The 23,975-nt window shown below is 34.8% G+C and overlaps 1 protein-coding gene across 1 annotated transcript in view; it reads right to left on the reverse strand.

Moving 5' to 3' along the window:
• The window catches only part of Kdm7a (lysine demethylase 7A), an 82,246-nt gene that overhangs the window by 8,555 nt on the left and 49,716 nt on the right, over window positions 1-23,975 (reverse strand). Inside the window, exons 8-18 of the mRNA XM_078040637.1 lie at window positions 23,868-23,955; window positions 22,521-22,627; window positions 15,332-15,423; window positions 12,512-12,601; window positions 8,130-8,342; window positions 5,769-5,893; window positions 5,423-5,577; window positions 4,113-4,210; window positions 3,476-3,624; window positions 3,130-3,338; window positions 1,494-1,579 (exon numbers count right to left, since the gene is read on the reverse strand). Coding sequence (XP_077896763.1) covers window positions 1,494-1,579; window positions 3,130-3,338; window positions 3,476-3,624; window positions 4,113-4,210; window positions 5,423-5,577; window positions 5,769-5,893; window positions 8,130-8,342; window positions 12,512-12,601; window positions 15,332-15,423; window positions 22,521-22,627; window positions 23,868-23,955 — 1,412 coding nt within the window. The remainder of the gene's footprint in view (window positions 1-1,493; window positions 1,580-3,129; window positions 3,339-3,475; window positions 3,625-4,112; window positions 4,211-5,422; window positions 5,578-5,768; window positions 5,894-8,129; window positions 8,343-12,511; window positions 12,602-15,331; window positions 15,424-22,520; window positions 22,628-23,867; window positions 23,956-23,975) is intronic.

Genomic DNA, 23,975 nt, shown 5'->3' on the forward strand with positions numbered 1-23,975 from the left:
CGGGCCGCACGCATGCCAGGCGAGCGCGCTACCGCTTGAGCCACATCCCCAGCCCCAACTTTTAATTTTTTAATAGCTTATTTTTAATTCTAAATCCCTCTGATGTTAGTAAGTAACAAACTGTATATCCAGCCACTACAAAATCCACTACAAAAATCACACACTGAAAAAGTGATTTGTAACCGGTAAGAAACTTCTTACTTGATCTTTGACTCTGGAGCATATCTGTCTGCTCAAAGAACTAGATTACACAAAGCCTTTTTTTTTTTTTTTAACAACAACAACAAAAAACTTGGGGTACAGCACTTGTCTTGCATGTGCAAGGCCCAGCAAGACAAAAAAACTTTGCCACAAAAAACCTGACTTTTTCTTATTGCAAAAGTACTAAAATTTAGAAAATCCAGATAAGCCAAGCCAAGAAAAGAAAACCACCCATAATTCCACTACTCAGATATCAAAAATATTGAATTCATGGAGGCAGAGTCTTACTGCCTTTTCTGTGCACACACATACATCTCCCCCTCAGAGAGTTTAAGTTCACACCTCCAACTTAACCCAAGGCTCTGGAAGACACTTCCAGTCCTGCTGAGGTCTATCAGTACAACACTAATCTTTATTCATGAGAGTCTCCTTTCGCTTTTTCTTAAACTGCCTACACAGCTCCCCTCCTCTCACCATTTCCCTCAAAGTGTTTTTTGTAGACAAGAGAGAAATGACAGTATTTCTGCATTTGCTTGATTTACTTTCCTTCTTAAGTATGACTGGGGTTGGGGAGTTTTAGAGACCCCACTCCACTTCATGATAACACTGATTCTTTCTCTGGCTGCCATTTTCTAAGGCTCGCAGCAAAAGGTCTTATCATGTTCTTTGTTTGGTGTTACTGTAGGTTTAGTTTTTTTTGTTGTTGTTGTTATTGTTGTTTGTTTGTTTTAATGCTGTTTGAGGTTCATTCTATATGGTATAAGCACAAATATGCTGAGATCCTAAAACATCTAGTTTCTGTCTTAGAGCAGAGGTTTTTAATTTGTAGTCAATGGAGATTTGGTGATGACAGCACGCACCATTTAGCAAATGTAAGCAAAAGTCAATTAAATATTTTTTTGGGAAAGAAATCTGTAACTTTCATCAAATCCTGAAAGAAATTTAGTATCAAAATGTTTAAGAGACAATATCAGAGATGAAAAAGAGATGCTCTTTTCCTCATTTTTCACTCTAACCAGATAAAACCTTACAGTTTGCCAACCGCTGCCAACGGTTTCAACTCTTTCTTGAAAAAGTTACTCTTTTCCATATCACATATCACATTCTGTCTTTAAGCCTTGAAGCATCAGGCATCACAGCAGAATCTCTAAAAATGGACAGTTGTTCAAATGTGCATGTAACTGCCATTCTTTGGCTTCCTAGAGGTAGTAGTTAACAACCAGTTACAGTTTTAGAAATCAAAATAATGATGATTTTAAATCTCCTTTTAATGTTTCAACCTTGAAATATACCTGAGGATTAAATCTGGAAGTTCTATCAAATTGTTTAACCCAGGAAGAAGTCCTCAAGTCTTGATCTTCAGTCTTGACATGGTATCCTAGGGAGAAGTTTTAATTGAATTATCTTTGTACAAACTTGATTTTAAAGAACAAAATTAGCTTACCATTTTGTTAATTCTTTAGACATTTATTCATATACCTTCACTTTCACTACACTTTTTCCCTCTCAAAACAAAAACAAAAGTTATCAGCTTACAACCATACTTGTTACTACTTTTTTCAGTTCTCTCAAAGACTTTTTATATGACAGGTTTTATGTCAGATGCTAGAACACCTATGGCCACATATTGTTGACGTAAAACCAAATGTTAATATACTCTCTAAAAATGGCATGTTTTCCCATACAGAATTAAAGGCACGTGTTTGCTTGAACTTTGTAATTATTTCCATAAAAAGAGCTTTCTTTTTAAAGGACCAATCAGATTATAAGAAGACAAAAATGGAGCAGAGAAGGACAGACAAACCCAGATTTAAATATGAGTTTTTCCATTACCAAATAAACTTTAGGCAAACTATTTAACCTTCAACGACTTTGGGATCAGATAATACTAAGTTCAAATTATAACAATTCTGAATAGCTATCTATGTATATGTAAAGTATGAGCAAGTTAAAATAAGTTCACTAAGGCAGGTGCAGTGGTGCATGCCTGTAAGTCCAGATTTGGTCTGTTTTACATTTAGTTTTTGTTTTGTCAGGACTGGAGATAAAACCCAGGGCTCATGCATGTTAGACAAGTGCTCCACCACTGATCTATATCCACAGCAACCTTGGGAGGTTGAGGCAATAGTTCAAGGCCAGCCTGGGCAACTTTGTGAGACCCTATCTTAAAATAAGTGGTAGAGCACCCCCTGAGTTCAATTCCCAATACCACACACAAACAAGTAACTTCAATAAATCTTATTTCTTTTCTCTGTAAAATGGGATCAATATTACCTATCCCATAAATGAAATGAATATCAAGCTCCTGGTCTACGGCTGACTCTTACTTATGTGGAACTGAACACTACTGGCATTCAATCTTAATGCAGTACTCTGTTCTCCCAAATCCTTCTCAGACTTTTTGGCAAACAAAATTTTTCTCTGGAGGCACAGAGAAGAAAACACTAGGTGGCATCACTGACATGCCATTGAGTCTACTCTTTCCTAATTCTTCCTTTTCAAGGAGGAGAAAGAATATCCTCAATTAGAAACAGTTCAAAACTTGTTTTCCCTCTCATAAAAGGAAAAAAAAGGTTGACTGTTTTAGTTAAGCAGACCATTTAAGAGACCAAAACATTCCTTCCAACTGGTCAACCTAACAGTGGTGAAAAGGAAACTCCAGTCTTGCAAGAGCAAAGGCAAAGCTGTGCCAGTGAATGCAATTCTCAGACCTGGGTAATTCAAATTTTGTGTTCTTATGCTCACATATTACATGATTTGTCTGTCAGTGCTATATATTTTTTTAGTGAATTTTCTTAACACCATGTCAAACTAAAGATGTGTAACAAATAGTCTTTATTCATACAATCTCTAACCTAAACTAGGATTATAGAGCTATTAAATTGGGGATCATATATTTTCAGAGACTTAATGTCTTATGTTTCTTACCATATTCTACTGGTTTATCATAGCGATACAACTGCCTAACTTCATGGTTACTGCTGTGGCAGCTGTTAGGATCCTGGAGAGAGTTCTTCTCACCACCGCAGTCTGTGCTTTGCATCTGCCTTTGTAAACACGTGGAATAGCGCAACCCTGCCATAGACAGCATGCCCTGAATAGCTTCTTCCTCTGTGCTTGTCGAGGTAGGACATTCCCTAAGGAGAAGGTCATCCAAAGAGAAAAGAATATGTTTTCTGATGAAATATATAAGTTAAAAAAACTTTAAATTAAAAAAAGTCTTCATTGCATTTATATCACAATGTAAAACAAATACTACCATCAGCAAGCCCACCTTTTAATTGGAATTTCACTTCTAGATGGCTTCTGACTCTTTTGTAGGAAGTTCCTCATCCCATTAGATTCCTCCTTAAAATTTGATGTTATTTCTTGTTTCTTTTCATCACCTGAACTTTCGGACTCTTCAGTGGTAAAATTAATTTTCTGAGATAATAAATAATTAAATGGAAACAAAGTTATCTAAGAAATTGATCAAGGTTGTACAAACAAATCAAAAAAGACTTCATCCATCCAGAGAAAGTTAGAATCTTTTTTTTTTTTAGAATCTTAATTACCATTGAATTACTTCAATGTTTCATATGAAAAAAAGTGAAATCTCCAGTAACTATGGTAACATACAACCTAAATTTAAAAACACACTATATGGATTTTAAGGAAAAATAAAATATAAAACATATTTGTGAAAAATACAATCAATCTAAGAATAATATAGGCAGAGAAGTTGTCAAAAGCTGGACAAAAGCTGGATAGTCACAGAATATGTGTGTATAAAATAACTATAGGAAGACCCTGTATTGCACAAGTCAGACAGACAAGCTTTGGGATGGGCTATTATTTGACTTCCTCCTAGGTGAAGTCCATGGTTGCTTATCTCTCATCAAATGACGGAAGTCACAGGGTTTCGAGCATACCAGTGCAGTGCAATCAGCTCCAGAGTCTTCTGAATCAGAAATATCAGAATATTCTGATGATCTATTCCTGAGTTCTGATTTCACACTTGTAAAAAACCCTGATGAAGAAGACAAAGGATGGAAGAAAAAAAAAAAAAAGCATTAGAACTTCATGAACAAGGTGGCAGGTAGTTTCTAAAGTCTACCTTGCTTCACAATACCACTTGGTCTTTCCTGCCCTAGCCTACTTTTTCTCTACTTTCATTTTCTCCTCATCTCTCCCATCTTTCTCCATAATTAACCAAGATACAGACTGAGGTATTTTTAAAATGTCTGGTATTTATTGAAGATGATTATATTTATATTCCTTACTTGAGTGAATTAACTACATTTCTTTCTAGAAAATAACCTTCAAAACTAAAGTAAGCTGTTAAGAAACCTTTACTTCTCATTTTGCATTAGTTCTCTCAACAGAAAACAAAAAGATAATTCTCTGAACCCTAAAATGCATTCCCACAGACATGAATTTAACGAGCTTATTATAAACAGGGCTTTCCTACTGTCTGTTTCTCCCATGAGGCACTGTCACACAGCACCATTTCTTCCATTCCTGTTGATCAGCTGCCTTTTCACTGGCAATGTGAACAAAGGCAAAAGTCAACAACTGTATACATATACTAAATTTACATGGAATTAGCAGGATCTGAGATATTCAACATGCATTAAGTAATATTATCCGGAACATTTACTTATCAAGTGCTAAAATACTGCAAAAAAAATTTTTTTTACTACTTTTTAAAATAGAAGGGCATATGGAAATCTTGACAGATGTTGAGAAATTGACTTTATTCAAGAAAAAAAGATCTGAAGGAGAAGGATGTATTACTTTGGCATCTGATAATGCTATTTTATTTGATGATAATCGATTAACAACCTAGTAGAGGCCTTCCTATCAAGAGGCAATAAAATAAAACTACAGAACAAGGATTCCAAGTAGCTTCAGGTCAGTCAATCATATATGCATGCTAAAACTATATATGTAAAGATCTATAAAACATATGAGCTTTCGTGTGACTTTAAAACTGACTAGACATGGGTCTCACCCACACGAACCCTCTCACTGATACATCCCTGGCCACTATACCTCATTGGTATTCACATTCAGCACTTCAGCACTTCCCTATTCAGACATACTTCTGATTTTTCAGAACAGTATGAGGAACACACTTTCAATCCTATTACAAACTTAAGAATTTTAACACTAGTAAGTTTCTTTATCAATTGTTATACAAATAAAGAGAACTTTAAAATGACTATTACAGCAAACGTACTGTTAAGTGGTTTTCGAGATTCTTCACTTTCTGTCCTGTCTATTCTTGAACTCTCTTCTGTCTTCATAATGGTCTTCTTTGTCCTTCTCTTATCCTCTTCATTTTCACTATCTGCTGTGTAAAGACTCTGATCTGCAAAGGGCTGTCTCTCATCTCTGTATCATTGGGAAAAAACAAATCAGAAATAATGCAAGACTATGTATTCCCTCCCACTTCATTTACAGAGCAGAGAACTGAGACACTTTCCCCATACTATAGTCAACACTAACAATATGGACAAGGCAGCGCAAGAACAAAGGGAATCCAACAAAAATTATCTGTTTGATACCTGATCTATTGTACATACTTAATTATTCTTCCATTTGTCAGCAGCAGTCGTAGATCATTATCTTTTGCTCTCCATTCAGGTACCGTGGAAGATGGCTGGAGATGTTTGTTGAATTTTCCATTCAGTTTAGAGCTCAAGATGTCCTTAAAGTATAAAAATAGAATTGACTTAACCTCAGGCACACCTGCTCCACTGAAGGAAAACAGGAGACTGCTATTTCCCCATAGCCCTGCCATGCAGAGTGACAGGCAGCTGCCTGGGTTTGGAAACATGCAGCAATCCCATATTCCAGAGTTCTTCAAGTTAAGGCATGAGGATGGTTCATCTTTTGGGAGGGCCATTGACAATAAAATACATTTTGTAAAGCAGAATGTAAAATATGCATAAAGCAAATCCAAAGAAAGCTCCACTCCTGCAGAAGCTGAAAAGAAGGGGCAATACGGTCTTAGATTTTTTTTATTCTCTTCTGCTTCTTCTTGCTAAAGTGTAACTGCTGGGCCTTCTCACTTACCCTTACCTTGACTTCATATCTGTCTTCCCATGAGGCACTGTTAGCATCCACACCATTATCACCAGGCACAGAGGCCATGAGGTGAAGAAAGACACGATGGTAGCTCATTTTATTAGTTCGTTCTTATTTATTTATTTATTTTAGTTGTCAATGGACCTTTGTTTTATTTATATATATGCAGTTCTGAGAATCAAACCCATTGCCTCACACACGCTAGGTAAGTGTTCTACCACTGAGTCACAATTCCAACCCCAGTAGCATTTTTTTTTAATATTTATTTTTTAGTTGTACACAATACCTTTATTTTGTTTATTTATTTTTATGTGGTGCTGAGGATCGAACCCAGGGCCTTGCACATGCTAGGCGAGTGCTCTACTGCTGACCCACAACCCCCCAGTAGCTTGTTTGTTTTTTTTTTTTTTTAGAGAAAGAGAGAGAGAATTTTAATATTTATTTTTTAGTTTTCAGTAGACACAACATTTCTGTTTGGATGTGGTACTGAGGATCGAACCCGGGCCGCATGCATGCCAGGCGAGTGCGCTACCACTTGAGCCACATCCCCAGCCTAGTAGCTTGTTTTTAATGTATAAAAATTATTTCCTTTCTGAGATATTTTTCCTTAAAAATAAGTAGAACCTTCTGTAATAAGCTAAAACTTCCCCAGAGGGCTATGACTTAAGTAGGTTTAGAACAAAATATTATTTTATTTTGGGGTTTTTTGGTACTGGGGATTGAACACGGGGGCATTTAACCACTGAGCCTTAGCCTCCTGAGCCTCGGTATTACAGATGTATGCCGCTGTGCCTGGTTTAGAACAGCATACTCTCAAAACAATGTACTTAAGAAGGTTATAATTTGTATGTAATTTTTTTAATGTTTTAATCTAGTGATTCCTCTACCTCATTCATTGTGGATTACTATCTATTCTGTTCTTAAAATATAAAATCATAGGGCTGGGGATGTGGCTCAAGCGGTAGCGCGCTCGCCTGGCATGCGTGCGGCCCGGGTTCGATCCTCAGCACCACATACCAACAAAGATGTTGTGTCCGCTGAGAACTAAAAAATAAATATTAAAAATTCTCTCTCTCTCTCCCCTCTCTCACTCTCTCTTTAAAAAAAAATATATAAAATCATAGATGACACAGATCTCATCATAAATTCATTATCATGTTTTAAATGGTGCTGCATTGATCTTATCACTGCCTCTCACTCTCCCTTCTGTCCAATAGGCCAGCATTTCTGATTTTAAAGGGTTTATTCTAATAGTCTCCTAGTCAGGTAGTCAGCCAGGCTGGTGCCGTTGGCTCAAGGACAGGTTTGTGCATTTGCTCTTCCCCAACCTAAAATACTATTCCCCAAATTTGTGTATCTACGTGACATCTTCCTGTTAATAAGATGTCAGTTCAAACATCTCCACCTGAGAGGCTCTCCTACCATACCAGCTAAAGCAGCTAGTCACCATGACTATTTATTCTATTGTCCTTCAAAACACTTGGCATCTGAAATTACATTATTTTAGTATATATTTTTGCCTCCCAATTTTTGTACTTGAACTCTGATGAAGTTTCATAAGGACAGGGACTTAATTTTTGCTTACTCTGGCAACTTCTCTAGAACCTAAGAGAGTACAGGGTAAACACTCAATAAACATGTCAGCAAATGAATGAGGTCTATTCATCCTAACATGACACTGATACCTAGAAAGATTAGGCACCCCACCTTGCCCCCAGACAAAAATATTTGTTGACCCCTACAATTCTACAGCAAATAACAACAAGAATAATTGATAATATAAATTTTATTACCCCTTTAAAGAACTTTAACAAACAACTGGGTTTATTTTTCTCATCATGAAGTGTAATACTTACCTCTTCCCATGGACACATCTCTAATCTTTTAAGAACTTCCCTTGTATGGAGCTCTAAGATGTCTAGGTTAGAAGGAGTTCGAATATTATTATGATCTCGAAGTTTTCTCATCTTTCGTCGGGAATGGTATGGGGAAGTTGCTTCATTTGAGGATCGTGAAACTGGACACACAGTAGGAATTCCCTGAGATTTAACTGGTTTGCCATTTTCTTCCTTTAAGAATTAGATTCAGAATGTATTTTAAGAAAAAGGCTACTATATATAGACTTGACTATTCAGCCATAAAAATACTCTTAGAACACAAAAACTATTCCATTTAATCACAGAAAAGAAAAAGACCAAATCAAAGCCTTGGTTTCCCCATCTCTTCTCTATGTAATATACTGTGAACACATTCCCTTGATTTCCAGTATTATACTAATAGCTGTGTAGGGGTATATCATGAATTACTGGCCTCATACTTACTGATAGGTAGCTATTCAGGCTCCTTCCAGTTCTTTCCAATGAAAAAATTCTTTTTACATACATATTTGTGTAAATCAATACTTAATTTATATAGGTATATACATATATATTTAGTTGTTGATGGACATTTATTTGTTTACATGTGGTGCTGAAGATTAAACCCAGTGACTCACACATGCTAGGCAAGTGCTCTACCATCAAACCACAACCCCAGCCCAATATTTACTTTTTAAATCAAAGTCACAGGGCTGGGACTGTAGCTCAGTGGCAGAATGCTTGCCTAGCATATGTGAGGCACTGGGTTTGATCCTCAGCACCACATAAAAATAAACAAATAAAATAAAGGTATGCTATCCATTTACAACTACAAAAAAAAAATTAAAAAAAAAATCAAAGCCACACATTTTTGCAGTTTTTGTCCTTATTTTTTTCATGTTAAATATATTAAAGAAAGTGTATTACAGCAAAATGACTAAATATCCAGATACAATAATGAAATGTTACAGCCTTCTAGAAATAATGAATACACAGAATTTAGTTAATATTTTAAACATTTTATTAAGATTTTGAATGATTCAAAACCCACCCTGATAATGTGAAAACAAAGGAGATTTTTTTTTTCCTATCTACCTATATTAATTCTTCTGCCTTTCTTTTCTTTCTCCTTAACTTTGACTGCCACATGGGAACCTCGGCTCTACCCTAAGCCAAAGCTATCTTCTCTAAGGATTATCTATGCAATGGTACTTGAGTTTGGTACTTTTTCCTCCTGGTAATTTCTTATGGACCATACATCTATTCAGTTTTAAAAATTAAATAAGAATATCATGAAAAGCAGCAGTCTACTCTTTCCCATCCCTGATACCCATTTTTCAAAGGCAACCACTTACCCTGTGGAAACACTTACATTACATAAAATTTGCCATCTTAACCACTTTTAAGTATACAATTCAGGGGCATTCTGTACCGTCACACTGCTGTGCAATCAGCACCCCATCCATCTCCAGAACTTCTTCATCTGCCCCTATTAACCACTAACTTCCCATCCTCCCTTTTCCCCAGCTCCTGACAACCATTATTCTGCTTTCTGTCTCTATGAATTTGACAACTCTAGGAACCTCATATGAATGGAATCATACTTGTCCTTTTGTGACTGGTTTATTTCACTTAGCAAAATACCTTCAAAGTTCATCTATGTTGTAGCATGTGTCAGAATAACCATTTTATATACTCTATGTACCAGTTTGTTTATCCATTCATCCACTGATGGACTCTTGCGTTGCTCCTTCCTTTGGGCTATTGTGAATAATACTGCTACGAATACGGTACAAACATATCTGTCCAAGACCCTGCTTTCAATTATTCTGAGTACATAGCTAAAATTTGCAATTCTGACAACTGTTTCCCCACCACCACCCAGTTATTTGTCTCTAACTTTCTAAATAATATGTTTATACTGATTTCAGCTTTAGGTATAACTGAATTCCTACTATGTAAGAAAAAGTTTTTTTAATTTTTTTTTTTGTAGTAGTAATGGGCAGATTGCCTTTGTTTCATTTTTATGTGGTACTAAGGATTGAACCCAGTGCCTCACACATGGAAGGCAAGTGCTCTGCCACTGAGCTACTGCCCCAGCCCGCAAATTAAGTTTTAATCCTCATATACCACTTCCTAAACCTATCCATTCTTCCCTTTTCTTCAACATTTAGAATTTAAATAGGACTCGGTAAAATATGTTTTTTGATCCTAAATTCATTTATATGCAATTACTATCACTCTTTAAGAGATTTTTCTACTACATTTGAACATACTGAGAAATACTTGAACTATTCTTATTCTAAATCTAGGATTTTAATATTTCTTAGATATGTACCTCTTTTCATTCCTTAAAACAGCCCTAATGTCAGATGTTAATTTACCAGTTGACTTTCATCCTCCACTTAATTTCCTCTTAATTCAAGCTATACACTAGAACAATCACTTTCCTGAAAAATTATTTTAATTAAAAACCTCCTTCCTTAAATACCTAGAATATCTATTAATTATTAAAATACCTAATCAGATTTATAGGTTTTTATCAAAAGTATTTACCTCACTGGCTGCTCTCATACATTCCCTCAAGTGGACTGCCTTGCCCAACCCACTAATATCATCCCTCTTTCCAACACAGTTTCACCTAACTTTACTCACTTCCCTTAGGTTTTTTTTTAATCTTAGTTTTTTTCTCTTGCTCTAATTATTTAACATGAATTCATTTCTGAATGGCTGAAATTAATTGGATCTGAAAGTTGTACTGATAACTATGTTGTTTTTGTTTTTTTAATTTTTGAAGTAACCTGAAGAACCTGAGGTAACCTGGAAACTGCCTCCTTATTATTTCATTACTTCATTGCAATACAATATTCCAAATTTTTCTCCAGGATTTTGGAAATCTTGAGACTCTGTCCAAGACTCAGCTCACTCTATTTCTTGTAAGTGCTTTTGGCTTCATTTTCTTCTCTTCCCTTCCTCTTTCCCTCTCTCCCTTCCTTTCTTTTTCTTATACTAGGGATGGAATCCAGGACCTCACATGTGATAGGCAAACACTCTACCACTGAGCTACACCCCAGCCCCTGTGTAAGGTGCTTTCAAACGTTTGCATCATGGTGGTATGCCGGAAGCCATCCGTGAACTATGCGTGAACTAAAAAAATGTAGAAGGCATTAGGCAAGAAAGTCTGGTATTGGGGACTTGTATTTTAGAGTCAGATATTTGGATTCAAATCTCAGCTTTGAATGGTACTTTTCCCTTTGGTGAAAAGGAACAACTTTGCTGGTTTGGGAATGCCTAATTCATGTAACTTCCTACCTAGCCCTGTCACAAGTTCAGCACAGCATCATGGGAGATGGAGTGACCAGCAGGAACCACACCGATTCTCAGGGATGGGTGTGGCTTGACAAAATGCCAATCAACATTATTACTGCCACATGGAGAAGCAAGACTCCTCCCACTGAAATCTTAAAACCTTATCCCTGACTTTGATGTACTCCCCCTTAAAAAAAAGAAGGAGGGTGCCGGGGTTGTGGCTCAGTGGTGGAGCGCTTGCCTGGCGTGTGTGAGGCACTGGGTTTGATCCTCGCCACCACATAAAAACAAACTAATGTATCCACCTAAAACTAAAGATACATAAATAAATAAATATTTTTAATAAATAAATAAATAAAGATATTGTGTCCATCTACAACAACAACAACAAAAATTAAAAATAAGAAACCGAGGACATTTTTCAGTTGTTCAGTTCCACTCCCTATCAGGATTAAAAGACCTATCAGGGCTGGGGATGTGGCTCAGGCGGTAGCGTGCTCGCCTGGCATGCGTGCGGTCCGGGTTCGATCCTCAGCACCACATACCAACAAAGATGTTGTGTCCGCCGAGAACTAAAAAATAAATATTAAAAATTCTCTCTCTCCTCTCTCACTCTCTCTTTAAAAAAAAATTAAATTAAATTAAAAAAAAATCCTAATCTATTCAGCTAAAGGCCTTGCACAGGGTCTCCAATATAAAGTATGCTTACAGAAACAGGGAAGGAGAAAGGGCTCAGGCTCTGGGCTGAGGTTGTGGCTCACCTAGCATGGGTGAGGCACTGGGTACCATCCTCAGCACCACATAAAGTTAAGTGAATAAAGGTATTGTGTCCATCTACAATTAAAACATATTAAAAAAAAAAAAGATCTATCAGGCACTCCCCTTTTTATCTAATTTCTGGCTCTGTCTCTATTTCTTATTAATTATTTCAGACTTTTTCTTTCCTAGTCAGCTCACACCTCCTGAGCAGGAACCTACCCTGGCAGGGTACTGGTCACCCCACAATAGTGGTAGATCCATTTGCTTCTCAAAACAGAGTAAGCAAGCATTTAGATGACAGTTTCCATTCTTACCTCTATTGCTCGAATTACTTTAGAAAGTTCCTTAATAAGATGTCCAGGTCTCACATTGTCTGGAATTTCAAAGGCATGTTCAGATACAAGCTGTATTTGGATTAACAAAGATAACAAAACCAAAGTTACTTACACTTTATTAATAAAAAACTAACTTACTGACCCTATTTTTGGGTTCTCTAGACTTTGCAGACATAGCCAGTAAGAATAAGCCCAGTCTCAGAGATCATATAGTTGATATAATACCTTCTAAGGAGATCCTCATCATCATTTTATGTTCTATAATCATATAAAATCCTCAAACTGAATTAAAAACAGACTTGTTTGAGTGAATTTTGCTTTATATTGAATAGTAACATTATACTCTACACTTCAAATCCTGCTGTAATTCTAACTACAGTTACTACTACAGATATATACTAAAATAATTAAGCCTAACATTTAATTGACAATACATAAGGAATTTTATGGGGAACACAGGCACTTAAATAATCCTAGTGTCTCATGGAAATCTAATTTGAATAAATTTTGGTAAACTCTTTTCCATTTAACAGTTAAAAGCAAAATGAGGAAACAACCTAATGAATAGAAAAAAAATTAATTGTTGAGTCACAACATTTACTGTACTGCAAACTAATGTTATTATTTTTATGCCTATTTCCATATATTAATCTCTATATCTAATAACATTCTGATTTTTTAGACACATTCAACATAGCAGAGTTTCTACTTTTGCTTTGTACCCTCTACTTGGTTTTAGCATAATTTATTGAAACAAACTGATAATAAGAATAGTATTAACATAGTACTAACTCTGTGCTTTCATACTGTTAAATAATTTATAAGTGGGGCTGGGGATGTGGCTCAAGCGGTAGCGCGCTCGCATGGCATGCGTGCGGCCCGGGTTCGATCCTTAGCACCACATACCAACAAAGATGTTGTGTCCGCCGAGAACTAAAAAAAAAATAAATATTAAAAAAAAATTCTCTCTCTCCTCTCTCTTTAAAAAAAAAATAATAATTTATAAGCATTAACTCATTTAACCCCTTCAATAACTGTATGACACAGATACTATTGGTTTTAGTATTCCTTATCTGAAATGCTTAATACCAAAAGTATTTTGGATTTTAAAGCATTTCAGATTTCAGATTTTTAGATTAGGGATGTTCAACCTGTAAATTATTCCCATTTTGCAACCAAGGGAACTAAGACACAGAGGTTAGGTAATGTGCCCTGAGTCACATAGTTTATTAGCAACAAAGCTGAGATTTGAATCAAATATCTGACTCTAAAATCCAAGCTCTTAACCATTAAGGCAAGCTGCCTCTCATCTTGGAGCAAATTTAACATTACTCATGATAACAAATTTTACTATGCACTGAAATCACCTATGAGGTTTTTGGGTTCAGACCCATCCCAGATCTATCAAACTGTAATTTCTAGAGAAGGATCCAGAGGTTTTATTTTTAAAAAGCTCTACAGACAATGCTGATAAATACACACATTTGAGAACCACTCCTCTAAAGCCTCCAGCAGGAAACAGATTACACAGTTTTAAAAACATAAGCTTGATTTTGTTTTTATCATGTTAGGTAGTTGTTAATTTGCTTATGCTTTTCCTTATTATCTAGATAATGAAGTCTTTGATGGTAGAAGACATGATTTTTATTTTCTGAGAATTTTAATATTTATTTATTTATTTTTAATTATCAGCGGACACAACATCTTTGTTGGTATGTGGTGCTGAGGATCGACCCGGGCTGCAAGCATGCCAGGAGAGCGCGATACCACTTGAGCCACATCCCCAGCCCGATTTTTATTTTCTGAATGTTTCCATACTGCCTTTCTCTGTGGATATATAGCAATGATAATAAAGTGAAAGGAAGTGTCAAAATTACTGGGACTATCAGAACCTATTAATTATTGTCTCCCAATAATATCTCTTAAATGTAGAATTTTAATTTCAAATGGACATTCAAGAAATTAACATGGAAATATATTTTCATTAGCATATTATTTATCACTTATTAAAGCATTATGTTCCAAGATCTATGAGTTGAAATAAAAATGAGAAAGATGAAACCTATTTTTCAAGAGTTCATAAACCCAGAGAAAGGAAAAATGCATAATTTACTCTCTACAGATGTGTTTTAAGTTTTTACTCTCTCTATATATAGATTAGTTTTAAGTCCACTGGCACAAGAAATAAATGCTCTAGAGGGAAGGAAATACCAATTCTAAACAGAGATGTAGGATGATATCTCAAAGATTTCAAGTACAACTGGGCCACAATTTAGTGAAAATAAAGAGCTCATGCTTGAATATTACCACCTCCTTTTCCTCATTTTTTACATAAGTTTAGCAGAGTGGCAAAGAGCAGAGGTTTACAATCTTAGAGACTAACTCTATGTCCCTAGCTCACCAGTTCTTTTGGGAATTACTTAAACAGGATACCAATAGACCTTATACAGTTGCTCTGTGGATTAAATGAAATCCTGTGTACATAAAGACAAAGCACATTATAAGAGCTCAATTTTATTTTATTCTATAGCTACATGTTCATTCTTAGTCAATATCTTAAATATTTTTGAAATACTTTATTTTCCAGATTAAAGACTAAAGATTTACTCAAGCACTTTCTTATCAAAAATATAACCAGCCACAAGTACATCTATAAATACTGTATAATAAAATGCAGGCTGTATTTTAAAACATGATTTCCATTCCCTCTACCAGTGGCAAATTCAAATGCTGCAAAAAACAGCAAAAGTACTCTTTTCTTCTTGACCTTGCTACATAAAAACAACTATAATGACTTACATCTTTTTTCATCCATAATTTTAAAGCAGTATGCAGTGCTTTCACTCCCTGTACTAGATAAGTCTGAGGCTGGAAACCATCTTCTCTCAGTTCTGTAGGAATGAAGTAGGGTGGGGAAAGGAAAAGAAATTACTTTTAGGTTTTGAGTAACCAGCAAATGACAAATTGCACAATTTCTATATTAACAAAAAAAGTAGAATACAAAATAATCAATTCAAAAGACAAGGAACTTAACTATTAAATCTAATGATATTAAATGCTCCAGCTAAACATATTTTTTTTAGAGAGGGGGGGAATTTTAATATTTATTTTTTAGTTTTCAGCGGACACAACATCTTTGTTTGTATGTGGTGCTAAGGATTGAACCTGGGCTGCACGCATGCCAGACGAGCGCGCTACCACTTGAGCCACATCCCCAGCCCAGCTAAACATATTTTTAAAAATACAAAAAGGTATAAGATAAAAAAGACAAAAAAAAAAAGCTTTGAAAAAAAAACAGCTAGAATAGCTATATGAACTGATTTTCATTAATAAAGGTCATTTTATAATGGCAAAATATTCAATTCGTTAGAAAGACAACTATTTAAAACTTGAACTCAAAAAGCAATAACTAAACAGAATTACAAAACAAATAAGCAATTCCACAATCATAGTGGAAGATTTTAACACGTGTAATAAACAATAGAATAATAAGAGTACTAAAACCAAAAATCTGTAGATTCTCTTTGAATAACATGCAATGTGATTCACTGGCCATAAATAGCACATTGTACTCAGCATCTGTAGAATAGAACATTCTTTTCAAATATATACAGAATAGGGGCTGGAGATGTGGCTCAAGCGGTAGCGCGCTGGCCTGGCATGCGTGCAGCCCGGGTTCGATCCTCACCACCACATACAAAACAAAGATGTTGTGTCCGCTGATAACTAAAAAAAAAATAAAAAATAAATATTAAAATTCTCTCTCTCTCTCCCTCTCTCAAAAAAAAAAAACAAAAAAAACAAAAAAACAAATATATACAGAACATTTACAAAAATCCTCCATTTGCCAGGGTCATAAAAAAGTCCCATCAAATGTCCAAAGACCTAAATCACCTATATGTTCACAAGGCAACTGAGTTTGAAGTCAATAATAGACATCAGTCACAAAAAGATAACTAGAGAAAGCCCACGTGTTTAGAAACTAAGAAACCCAGATAATTAAGAAATAAACTGCTAAATAACATTTAGATTTTTAAAAAGTATTGAAAATCAGAAAACATATAAACAACAATGAAAACATACATTTAAATGTACATGTTAGAAAAAATGCTGAAATGCTGGGGTTATGAATCAGCGGTAGAGCACTCGCCTAGCATATGCAAGGTCCTGGGTTCAATCCTCAGTACCATATAAAAATAAATAAATAAAATAAAGGTATTTAGAAAGAGAAAGAAAAAGTGATGAAAATGAGTTAAGGGCACACTAAAATGTTAAAAAATAAAGAAAAAATGATTTGCAAAAATTAAACAGAAAACAGATTATTTATTCTCAAACTGGTATTTGAAAAGATAATAAAATCCATAAAAAGAGAAAATCAGTACAAATACAAGTATCAAGAGACATCATTATAAATGTTACAAGCATTAAATAGTTAAGAGAATAATATAACTTTATATCAAAAATGTGAAAACCTAGAAATGAACAAACTTCTAAAAATTAGCTTATCAAAATGGACTCAACAAACTAGAAAAACTTAATAGTCCTTTATTCACAAATAATATTTATTAGCAGTCAGAAATTCTGCCATAAAGATAAGTATATACATCAGATTTCTTCATCAGTGAGGTCTACCAGGCATTCAAGAATCTTTCCAATCATATACAAACTCCTCCAGAGATCAGAAAAAGAAGGAACAACCCCAACTTTTTTCCTGAGCCTAGCATAATTTTCATACCAAAATCTATTAAGGACAGATGAGAAAATAAAATACAAGCCTATTTCACTCACTGCCAAAAGAAAAAATAAATACACACATACACACATTTATATACAATAAATATATTTTTCTATATATTCAGAGAATATATTTTACTAGTTTAGATTTATTTGAATATAAACAGACTATAATATAAACTATATTCTAACTTACTATATAGAAATTAAAACATCATCAAGTCCAAGTTTGGAGTAATATTAGAAACATCAATAAATGTAGCTACTAAATTAAAAAATTAAACAAGACAAATCATAAGACACGCAGGAAAAAGCTTTTGTTAAAATGCAACTAACTACCGATTATTTACAAACTAGTCTTTTAGCTAACTTGGAGTAGATAAGGACTTCCTCAACCTGATAAAGGCTATCAACAAAAAGCTACAGCAAACCCAAGATTCAGTGATAAAAGGCTGGGAACAAGATAAAGACTCCCATCTTCCCTACTCCTAGTTACAATTGCCCTGGAGATCCTAGACAACCCAGTAAAGCAAGAAATAAGTAAATGACATAAATATTATAAAAGAAGAAACACAATTCTCATTATTCACAGAAGACTATGTGATTATACATTAAAGAACCCACTATAACCTCAGATAAATGAAGTAACAGTTTTTAATAAGATTGCTGGATCCAAAATCAATATGAAAATTGTTTCTAAATTCCAGCATCACATGGTTAATAATCTGAACTATATGAAATTGCCAATGTTTGACCATTTTTGAAATACAAAAATAGCAACTTCATATGCTCAACTGTATGTATAATTACATATGTATATCATTAATGTAATTACAATTATAATTATATCATAATAATTAATTCTATTATTATACTCATATATTATTTAAGTAACAATATATAATGGGACCAAAGTATGAAAAACCCATAAATAAATTTAAGGAATCTGTGTGTAACTTTTAAAATATATATATATATATGACACCCTGCAAGATAACAAACAAGAACTAAATAAGATGTTCCATGACAATTTTTTGAGAAAACTCAATTACCTAACTACATGGAATTTTACCAAAATTGATCTATATGCAATATGCTCAAATTAAGATACTAATACTTTTATTTGCTTGATTTTGGGGTGGGGGAGACTAGTGTCAATAAGTAATAAACTAACTCAAAAACTTAAGTGGAAAAGAAAAATAAAAGCCAGGGCAAAATAAAGAATGAGGCCAAGGCTTGAAGAATAAAATATGAGGACCTATTATATATCAATCAATTTTTAATATATGCTAATATGATAATGTGCTTGGTGGAGAGACAGACTACCAGCCCCACAAGATTAGAAGAGTGACTATTACTGTTTGGACATCAGGTTATCTCACAAAAGCTCCTGTGTTTCGGGAATATTCAGAGTTGAAATGATTGAACTATGAGAGCTGCAACCTATTCAGCCATCCTAGTTTGAATGGACTGATTAGGTGGTAAACTATAGGCAGGTGGGTCATGGGTAGAGGAGGTGGATTACCAGGGGTCATCTTCTCCTGAGTCCCGTTTCCTTTCCCTCTCTTCTTCTCACCATCCCTCACCTGCTCTGGCTGCCAAGAGCAGAAAAGTTTCCCTCTACCATGCCCTTCCACGATGTTCTGCATGATCTTGGACCCAGAGCAATGGAGTCGGCCAATCATGTACTAAACCTCTGAAACCATGAGCTAGAATAAATGTTTCCTCCTCTAAGTTGTCTTGTTGCATATTTTGGTTACAGCAAAGAAAAGCTAAGACCGTGAGTAATGAGTGAGTATCAAAGGTTCCACACATATATCAACACATGAAACAAGAACAGGATAAAAAATGGATTGTTCAAAATATGACCCTGGAACAAATGGGTATTTGTAAGAAAATGACTGCCATCGTTTTCAAGAAAATCAATTAAAATGAGTTAAAGGCCTAAATGTAAAATATGAAACTACGTAAGTTTTTAGTAGGCAAAGAGTATCTTCAAAACCTTAGGATAAGAAGTTAAGGCACAAAAAGCACTAAACACAAAAACTGGGGAAAAAAAATACTGTTTTAAAATTAATAAAGTTTGTCCTTCAACAGAACCCAAAGAGAATAAAAAGGTAAGTCAAAATTGCAGGTATTTTTAACATATATTCCTGAAAGGACTAAGATCCAGGACATATGAAGAATTAGTATTAAAAAAACTAAATTAAAATATTGGCAAAAGACCTAAACAGATACTTCACTGAAGAGGAAATCTAAAAGGCCAATACATATAAAAAAAATGTTCAGTTACATTAATAATCAGGAATATGCAAATTAAAAAGATAAGGAATACTATTTCACACCTGATGGGTTTGCAAAAATTAGAACCTAATGATACCAAGTGTTGCCAAGGAAATGGGAATTGGGAACTACGTGAATTCTATCTATGACTCAACAATTGGGGCTGTTCTCTGGAGTAACTTTTGCACTTAGTTGACACTGACAAGAACTTCTTAGAACCATCTTCCATAAATACCAAAAACTGGAAAAAAAAATTGCCTGGCAACAGCTAGAATGGTCACTGGGCTCTAGCCTTAGTAGGACTAGATTAAAACAACTGTATTGCCAGTGTCCAACAACTGTAGAAGAAGCACACAAATTAAGGTATAGTCACACAACATAATACTATAGTAATGAAAAAAGAAGACTACAGCTACACACAATAACATGAATGAACCTCACAAATAAAGCTTAGCAAAAGACAGGTTACATATAATAGAAAAAGTTTTAATCTATTCATATGAAATTTACAAATACATAAAAATCAAACTATTTTCATTTACAACACAGGTGAAAAAATTGAAGAAAAAGATTATCACAAAAGGCGAGACAGTGATTATCTCCAGAAAGTGAAAGACAATGTATGGGGAGGTTATTGGGGTATTTTTAAGGTACTGCTCCTTTTGCTTCACTTGCAGAGAAATTACCTGAATAACAGCCTTCTTTAAATTGGATGAGAATATGTAGTCTCTGTGTGATCTATATACAGTGAGCTGTGTATGGTTTATTTTACTATTTGTAGACAAAGTAAAAATATAAGCTCACACTAATGTCTTTTGGGGAATTGTAAACCAGACTGTGATTTAAACTCATGCAAAATATTTCAGATGCGCTCCAAAATTCAGGTGAGTTGAAACAAAAGCAAAATATTTTAATTCTGCCCAGTGGCTAACTTACTTACATAAATTCAAACTGGTTCATCCTTTTATTATCATTAACATGAAACACACATTGTACGAGTTTCATATACTCCTCATTCATTTAACCCATCACACTGCAGAAGCTTTCTAACAGTCTGATAATTGGCAAACAGGCCACAATAGAAAAGTAGAAAAGTCAGTGAGCAGAACATAACATAAGATAAAAAGACTACCATTTCTGTTTCTGTTTCCAGGAAAAATGCCTAGGATGATGGCAACAGCTAGAATGGTCATTTGGCTCTAGTCTTAGCAGGACTAGATTAAAACAATTATATTGCTAAGTATCCTGGCTTACTGATCTGGCTGATAAAAAATTTTAAAGCAACTTACAAATACTCTTATTTACAGAATCCTTTTTTAAAGTCCTTAATGTACAGGGCCATCCTTCTGACTGGACCTCATTTCTGAATTTTTGATGGCCTAAGACAATACTAAATTATTATTTCTAAGACAGAGCAAATTACTGTTGCACCTTAAGGAGTCAACCTTTTGTCTCTCAGATAAACTCTAAATTTGTTCTAAAAGGGAAACTGATGAGCCTCTCCTACACATTGGGGGCTGGGGGAGACCCCAGTGGTGGTGGGGCTGTGGGAGGGAAGTATATGTGTGGGGGCGTTTCTCCTAAATAACCATAAGACAGGAATTTGGGTCCTGGGTCAAAATAAGAAAAGATGGGAAAAAATACTCTGGACCAAGTGAATTGCCAATCTCTTAACTAGAGAGTTCAGTAGTTGAATTTTATTTCTAGAAAATAAGACCATTTATAAATGTTTTTATAAGCATGCTTCTGCTTTTCTAGGCATGCACTTGGATAAGAGACTGAAGTTCACTGTCCAGTTTTTTACTGGAAACTGGACATTCTGGAGATGACAACTCTACGGCCCATTGATACATTCCTGCAGCCAAGAACAATACATGAAAAGAACACTGAGTCTGGGATTTAGGATAAAGATTCATTTCTAAAGCAGGGGCTAGATTTGTAAAGAAGGACCTAGTCCTTCTCATTCAAGTGACCCTACCTCCATCAAACACCCCCACAGCACTATCACATCTCCCTCATGACTGTCCTGTATGGTGACATTGTTTTATCCTTTCAATCAAAAAAAGGGGCTTATTTTGAAGAGGAAATATCATACATGAATTTTATCATTTTACTTCTGTACATGCTTTTCCTGGGTATCTCTTTTCATCTTATCTTTTCTTCTTACGTGTCTTCTAAATGGAAAAGAAATTTCTGGATAAATCTTACTGTTTTCTCTATATCTATTCTCCTGAAAGTTAATTATAATATTTGCACCATTTGCAAAATTAGAAAAGTTAGGCAACTCAAAACTAGACAAACACTATTCTCACTGGCACAAGTATATGAAAAGTAAAAAATGGATAGAAGTAATATACAATCTTAACTTGGCTGCTCAAAGATTAAGTCAAATATAAAAGCATGAAAATCTAAAATCTACCTTCTAAAAAAATTCAAAGCTACATAAGGAGATTTCAAAAAATATTTTTCTTCAACTACAGATTACAAACCAACAATTAGCCCATTTATATGCTAACAGGTGAATTATACTAGCCAGAATTATGGTTGCAATGGTGATGGTGCAGGCATTACCTGATTTCCTCAGGACTTGAAAATTATCCACTTTATATTTTTAAAGCAAATGTCTGGGAACACATATTAGGTAACCATCTAAATTTTTAAAGCAAGGCACTTAAACATGCTTGAGAATGTATGTAGGCCTCTAGATCACTGGATGAAATTAATGTTTTCCAATATTACTCATGTGGCTCTAAACAGGTCTTCACATACCTGATTTCTAAGAACACGGGTTAGTAGGCTATGGACTAGAAACTACTTGCTATTAAGGTTCCTGGCAGGGGGGACATTATGTTTTAACAAACAAACAGATGTGACATCCAGACCCTAGAAAAGCATCTGTCAGGTAACTTTGAGGGAATTTATAAACATTATACATCACATTATACAACAAAGTGTACAAATCATTAATTACCTTTCAGGGTTTCCAGCAAATTTTTGGCTACAAACCAACATATGGCTTCAAAGAAAGGGAATTTGAAAAGATCTGGTGTTTTTAGTCTTTTCTCCATCTCATAACACCTAAATAAATAAGATTTGAAGAAATACTTAGTATTAATATTAGTATTTCAAAATAGTTAATTAAAGGTAGCCAGTTAAAAATAAAATAAGCAGGGCATGTTACATAAGACATATCAATCAAGTATAGTACATTACTTAATGTAACATTTGAACAACACTGAATTGTGATCTTATCCAGGTTCTGACCTTCATAAACTTGATGGTGTACTTAAGAATTATACTGGGCTTTCATGAAAGGTCATTGAGATCTGTATCCTAGTTTTAATAAAAGATACTTTACGAGGGTTCCACCATTATGAATTAAATAGTATGTTTAAAATTAGCTTCATGTGTTGGACAACACTGCAGCACCCACCCAAGCATTCAAGATCGGGACCACATTTGGCACTAGATTAAGGTATAAAGACAAGAACCACAGTTTTCCATGATAACTGTGAGTCTTCTGTAGGAGTCCATGCAGCTGTCCCTATATAAGCCATATTTCCTCCAATGACAGCTCAGGTACAAAGAGATCAAATCCAAATTTGACAAGTGTGGGACATACCCTGGGTTAAAGCCTCGTGACCTCTTATAGCTCCTATCTTCTGTAATAACTCCACAGGTGCAGAGCATTCAGGGTTCCCTGAGCACATGCAAAATTACAAGTCCCCACATTCAGTGAAGCCCAAAACTACAACCTCACACCAAGAATTTCTAGTTCTCCCAGTCCTTATGCATTTTATCAGTCACGAATTATTTGTACCATAAGCAATGTTGCACCATAACATTCTACCCTCATTACTATCTGGGGAACAGCAGATAGTCTAGTCCTTCTCATACAGAAGGGCAATAGCTGTTAATCCTTTATCCAAAGCAAAACTAAAACAGGTGTTCTGACAGCAATATCAACTTAAGAATTGGTTTGTTCCAGCATCAATAGTTACATGTAAGTCTGGCTAACTTAATTCATTTACCTTAGGGCAAAAATAGCCAAATAAGAACATACAAATATTTATAATTTTTTTAATTTGGAGGGATACTAAGTTATTATTTTTGTTTTAGATTTGAAATGTATCAAGGAATCCTCCTGACAAAATTTTAAAATAATAGTTTTGTTAAAAATTTCTATTCCTAATGATTTCTCAAGGCCTATCTCCATGGACTCTCAAATAAAATATATCACAATTTTTCTTAAACAAGTAAACAAAAATGTCCTGTTTAAGGAAGGATGAAAGATCCTTTCAAAATTAATGACACAAACCTGAGCTGCATGCCAATGTTAAGGTTGTGCAGAAAGTTCCCCCCAAAAGCCATACAGTCCTGAGAAGTGAGCACAGCATGAATCCACCCTGAAATGGTTACAAACGTA

Source organism: Ictidomys tridecemlineatus, chromosome 2, assembly GCF_052094955.1.
Source record: "Ictidomys tridecemlineatus isolate mIctTri1 chromosome 2, mIctTri1.hap1, whole genome shotgun sequence".
NCBI classification, from domain to species: Eukaryota; Metazoa; Chordata; class Mammalia; order Rodentia; family Sciuridae; genus Ictidomys; species Ictidomys tridecemlineatus.